This window comes from Hoplias malabaricus, chromosome 5, assembly GCF_029633855.1.
Source record: "Hoplias malabaricus isolate fHopMal1 chromosome 5, fHopMal1.hap1, whole genome shotgun sequence".
Classification (NCBI taxonomy): Eukaryota; Metazoa; Chordata; class Actinopteri; order Characiformes; family Erythrinidae; genus Hoplias; species Hoplias malabaricus.
The window spans coordinates 13,266,589-13,273,012 of NC_089804.1; the positions used below are offsets into that span (position 1 = coordinate 13,266,589).

The 6,424-nt window shown below is 34.6% G+C and overlaps 1 protein-coding gene across 1 annotated transcript; it reads right to left on the reverse strand.

Moving 5' to 3' along the window:
• Nucleotides 1–1,002: 1,002 nt before the first annotated feature.
• LOC136697255 (chemokine XC receptor 1-like) lies at nt 1,003–2,294 on the reverse strand. Its single transcript, XM_066672293.1, has 3 exons — nt 2,291–2,294; nt 1,102–1,923; nt 1,003–1,013 (listed from the first exon to the last, which is right to left on the reverse strand). The coding sequence occupies exons 1-3, from the start codon at nt 2,292–2,294 to the stop codon at nt 1,003–1,005; spliced, it is 837 nt and encodes a 278-aa protein (XP_066528390.1).
• Nucleotides 2,295–6,424: the final 4,130 nt, after the last annotated feature.

A 6,424-nucleotide genomic window follows, 5' to 3' on the forward strand; every position in this document is an offset into this window, starting at 1 on the left:
TCTCTTCCAGTGGCCTTGTGCTTACAACCACAGTCCACCAGTGACAAGATCTCACACTATAACAGGAACTGTGAGTGTTGCAATGGAAATTTTACATATGTTTCTGTTGAAAGACCTTGTCTGCTTGTTTCATCTGCATATGTCAAACTGAGATGTCTCTAAGGAAACTAAGCTTAGACTAACATAGAGTGATTATTTTATGGTTAAGACGTATAACTTATATATTAACCCTCTGTAAAAACATCTTCTATGTCCACATTCACATAGTACTCTGTGCTATTGTATGTTGACCATCTTAAGGTTAAATAAAGTACTTTCTGATTGCAAATGCTCTGTTAGATGTCAATTTTTAATACTTGTATTTATTTTCTCTACCACAAGTGTATTACTGCTTAAGTAAAAATTTCACCATAAACATACAATGATCTTTTTATTTCATGGTTCACAGAAGCAGCAGAGTTATTATTATTATTATTATTATTGTTGTTGTTTTAATTTTGAGCATTTCAATGTATTTGTGGATTTTAATTTTACATGTATCTAACAGATTTAACAGATATCATTTAATCTGTGAAGGGTCCAAACTTTTTTGACCTTTTTTTGACACATTTCACCCATTAGCGTTATCTATCATAACAACCGACAGTTTATATAAAGATAACAAATACATTCAGCCTCAAAGTTTTATTTTGATTGTTCAGAATGTACACAGTAACTTGTGGTGTGTGTTAATACACACAATACACATTAAACACGGGTCAATTCTGCGCTAAAAATGTAAAATGGCATATATTACTGAAAACATTTAAACTTCTATCTCATGCTTTGGGAGCAGGCATTCTAATTATGACCCCCAATATTTGAACATTCAGAGAATTGTATAAATGCTCGTATAGATGTCTCAGTATTCTAGCATTGAGCAGTGAGTCTGAACTGCTGTAATTTGTTGCTGGTCGTGGTCTGTGTCACGTTGCCTTTGGAAAACCTTCTGTGAAATCATCTTCAAATGGTTTCTGAATTTTACATCAACAAAAGAATAAAACACTGGGTTAAGACAGCAGTGGGAAAATGCGAGGAGTTTGAAGACATAAAATGCATAACCAAGTGCATTACTGATATTACACTCCAAAAAAGCCTCGATCCCATGACGACTTAATGACAACAGAAATATGACAATGTTATAAGGAGCCCAGCTAAAAAAGAACACAAACACAATGCAGAAGATCAGCTTTATAGTCTTGTGTCTCCTTTGGGCTCGGGTACTGAAGACAGTCTGAAGAATTCGTATGTAGCAAAAACCGATGACAATAAAAGCACTTACAAAGAAAAGGTTCTGTAAATATGTCACAACAAATACGCCAGATTCACTGATTTGTACACAGTAAAGAGTGTTGGGGTCTTCTAGGTCAGACACAACAGAGCTTTGCACTGAAGCTGTTATTGCTGCTGCAGCACTCACCACCCAAACCAAGATAGGAACAAATACAAACTTCTGACCTGTCTCCCAGTCCGACAGAGGGTAGACCACCACTACATAGCGCTGAATAGTCATCAGCATCAGGAACAATAGGCTACTGTAAAATCCAGCAAAGAAAACAAAGTTGACACCTTTGCAAATTGCATCTCCAAATATCCAGCCCAATAACCAGTAGTAACTGGCCCAAAATGGAAGTCCAAGAGTGAACATCAGGTCAGACACAGCCAAATTGAGGATGAAGATGTTGGTCAATGATTGCAGGGACTCATAGAGGACAAGGATCACCAGAACCATTATGTTACCAATGAGACTGAGAATGATCACAATGGTAAAGACTATGGGAATTACAATAGATCCAAATCTTTCTACATATTCCCGGGAGCAAAAAGGTATTTGATCATTGAAATAATCAGTATTATAATCATTTGTAGGTGTAGTGATCTGTTCTGTAAAACAAAGAAAATAACTTTTAAACATATTAAGAACAGAGGATTAATCTTAAGCATTTCTTAGCTTTACTCAGACATATTTTTTAAATGTCCCAAAGATATATTTTAGGAGTTAAATTATATATTCTGGTGCTCTGAATGAAAAATATGAAGCTGAGAAGGAGCACGATGGTAAAAATGGAATGGCAAAGATGGAAAAAAAAATGGAAAAGCATTGGATCCAACTATTGTTACAGTTTCCATTAGACATATTTAATCTGCAAAAAGCCATAAATACATCAAGTGAGGGAAGTTACAAAGTACAGTGATTTTAATCATTACTACCTTTAAATAAAAGAAAAAGAGTTTGAAAAGTTGTACATACCCATTTCTTCTTTGCACAATGGTTTACTTTGTAAGTGTTAACTGTGGAAATGAAAAGTGAAAAAAGGTGGTTTTGTTTTAAAAGAAAAGCTCTATTCTGGGGAACAAAAACAAATCAGGATATGAAAGCAGTTCAGTGCAATTCAGGAGAGGTTGGTTCTTAATAACCCTTTCGGCTCTAGTATTTTTCTGAATTACCGAAAAATAGCTAATTGCCAAGTTTGAATGATTATTACTTTCTAAATACTTGGAATAAATTAAAAGTTTCCTTTTTGTGTGTTTTTTGACCCTAATATAGTTTACACATGCTTCGAATTAACTCCTAAATGCCAAAAAATGTAGACACTCAGTTTTTTTTTTCACCATAAATGACTCTATAGACACCAACAGTGGTCCCCAGATGTTGATTTATTTATAGAACTTTACCAGAAAAGTGTTCCAAATATATTTATTTTGATATTTATTCAAGTCTAAATAGAGTATTTCAGTAGTATTTTTTTTGGGAATCGAAATTTGTTTCAGAATTTTTTGTTTTGTTTTGTTTTATGAATTACTTCAAATATACATTGCATGGTTTATGTTTGGGCTATGAAAAGCCATTTTGGGCATTATTAGGTTCTAACAAGCAAAAATGGACTAACTAGGAATGTATATATTAGTCCTTTTGGAATAATTGTGGTAATAAATATCCAAATTGTCAAAAATGATGTCAAACAGTGCTCAGTCACCTTGAATAAGGCGTTAAATTAATGGTCTCTGGCTGTTAAATGGTATTGCATGATAAATGTGCATTTCCTTGTATAAAACATAAAACTTCATACTATGTTTAAAAAAAAAATTAAAAATAAGGATTGCACATAGTTTGCTTGAGGCAGATTTCTCATTATCTGTCTTTATATATATCTGTCTTTATACACCACTTCAATTGAAAGAGCACAGTTCCAGCTTTCATATAATACTTTAATTATACAAGTATCTTAAAAAATAAAAAAGTTATGCAGAGAATGTGACAGTTACTAGTCTGAAACCATTGGTGGTTTCATGGAGCTAATCAAATTGTCCTTTTTCCCCAATGTCTTTACGTTGTTCACCGCAAGGAAATGAAAGAGATTTTTTGTTTAGTGTGAAGTTAATTATAGTGCTTGCAAAGCACCTTTATTTCTTCTGCTACTTCTTATTATTTTTCAAGAACAATAACTGCCTAACCTAGAAAATGTTACATTTTTTGGTGTGTATGTCTTTTAAAACGTGTGTTGGATTTGACTTTGTATTTTTACACATCAAACTTTATAAGGTATTAAAAACCTCTACCCTGATCAAAGCTCTTCAAGTATTATTCCACCACATAAAACAAAACCTAGCCATAAACATGTCCGTGTGCATTTCAAACTAAAGCTCCACAGAGACTAAAGATTTATGGTAAATCAGACCTGTTATTCACTTTCTTATTAAAAAAAATAAATGAATAAATAAAAAATTAAAGGCATGTTGCAAGGACATAAAAATAAGAAAATGCTCCTTTGTTTTCTTGAGCTGTGGTCATTGTGACTCAAGATTCATTCACTGCTGTAAAAAAAAGTAGATAAACAATAACAGTTTCCTGCCACTATCGATTTATTTATGGCTTTGGTCCTGTCCTGGTTCAAACAGACAGCAGCTCTATGAATTGACACAGCTTTGATTCCCAACAAAACTCATGCAAACTCAGGCCTCTGGATGGCACCAAGGTTCATGGATCCTAAAAGGAACCAGTTCAAGCTCACCCTCAGCCCCTCACAGCCCAGTGACAGCCAAAATTGTCTACATCACATCTTAATTCAAGTAAAACTCTAGATATTTTTAAAGCTTTCACAAATGTCTGTTACCCAGCATGAATTGTGTGCAGTTGTGGAACTGTTGTGTTGCTTCAGGTGTAGGTTTCTCTGTAGTCGTGATGTCAGCAAGAGGGGAACATTCAGTTGAACTTTGGCAGTGTGGAGCAGGATACGTTTTGGGTTCTGAGAGCAGGCAGCCACAGGCAGGATATGGTCAAATCTATTAAACAGCTTTTCAAAATATGCCAAAATATTATGATCTAATGCCAACACAGAAATATAAACATGCAGTCATTTCAGCTGTTGCTCAAACACAGACAACCAAAATAATACAGTTGGATTAATTTAACAGTTGTAAATTAAATAATGTACAGTTATAAAAACTGGGTTTGATAGAGGAACATTGCAAAACATTATTGTGACAAAAGCATACATTGATAAAACATCCAGATTGTTATACCTTTTTTACTAAGAACAACTTGGCGGTTTTTGTAAACTTCATTAACATGCCATGTTTCTTAATGGAATAAAGAGCATCAAAAAGCAAAAATACTAGATGTGTTTCTAAGAAGAATTACATCTGAAGTACTTCACTATATCTTCAAATGAAAATCAACTATGTTGCCTCTTTCATCTCTGACAAAATTGCTCTGTGCATGGGAGAAGTGAGGGAAAATATTACACAGCTTCTCTGGTCAGCTGGATTTATAGCTATAGTTTAATTTCACCCATTAGCGTTGTCTATCATAACCACAGACCGCTAATATAATGATAACTAATATTAGGCTCAGCCTCAGTGTTTTATTATGATTATCCAAAATGTACACAATATCTTGTGGTGTGTGTTAATTCACACCAAACACTACATTCAACACAAGTCATTTCTGCGCTGAACTTATAAATTACAGAAAACATTTAAACTTCTATCTTATGCTCTGAGAGGGAGCAGGCATTCTAATTATGAGGGGTCAGGCAACAAGAAGGTTTTGTTCAGTAATGATTATATTAATAACATTGATATATGTAATTGTGGTAGTATTTCATATACCAGTAAAACCAGTATTTTAACACCTGTAGTATGATATGATGAATGTGTATTAATTCCTAATATGAAATTTGACTTTCTAAGAGTTTTATTTTAAATACCCAAACTTTAGCTCGTTTCGCATGACTTGCGTTACTGCATTTAAAGTTTCTCTGGTGCACTCTTGTGGATGACTTGTGTAAGTGCAAGTTAATTAAAAGCAGTTGTCTTTCATGGAGTATAGCAAATTCACGTGTAAATTGTAAGTTATATTTGTTGTACTGCTTCTATCCTTTACTCATTCTTCCATAAGTGGAAGTAACCAATTACTGATTATAAAATCTATATTGGTTCAGGTGAAATAAATTAAAACTGCATATCTAATTAAACATTAATTAGTATTAAATCTGACACACAACTCAGTCACCAAGCATCAGTGGTAAGACCCTGACTGAGGTGTATTTGTAATTAGCATGCTCAACAGGAGCCACAGTGTCAGAATATACAGCCATGATCCACAGCGCTGAGCCCTCTCACATGGCAAATATGATGTCACAACTAATGGCCCTCCATTTAATGTAGAAACCTAAAGGCGAGGCCTTAATAAAGGTAGCCAGCCAAATGGCTACACTAGCAATAGAAAAACTTAAACACACTTTCCAGGATATAGAATTAGAAGCAGTGAAAACACAAATGATGAGCCCAAAAATGCAGAGAGTCTGATCAGTTAATGGCAATGCATGCAAAAACAACAGCAGAACTTGCTGCAGTCAAAGATGAACTCAAATTGTCTGAGCATCTGCAGTCAGAGAGAGAAAGCAATCTAAACATTGTTAAAGCAGAGCTAGAGAAGGCACGCTCACCGCTATTTAGAAACCTACAGAGAACCACTCACATTCATAGGGAGCTGCAGAATCCAAAGTCCAAGGTATCCCTGAGTCACCTTTCCCAAGAAATCATGATCTGAAAGGGGGGATTTGTAGTGTGATATGATGAATGTGTATTAATTTCTAATAAGAAATTGTGACTTTCTGAGAGTTTTATTTTAAATACCCAAACTTCAGCTCTTAGTTCAGAGACACCTCCAGAGAAGCCAGATGGGAATTTCAGATAACAGACAGCAGGCTCGTAAACCGCTCTCCAAGGACCCTTTTATATGACTCAAGGACCCATAGGGTCAAGAAAAGAATCTTTTGGGAGACACTCCTGAGGATCAGTTTATGCTCTGTATTAACTGCTTAATGAAGGACTTTTCAAACTATAGAATTAAACCTTAATTCCCATTGGTATAAAACAA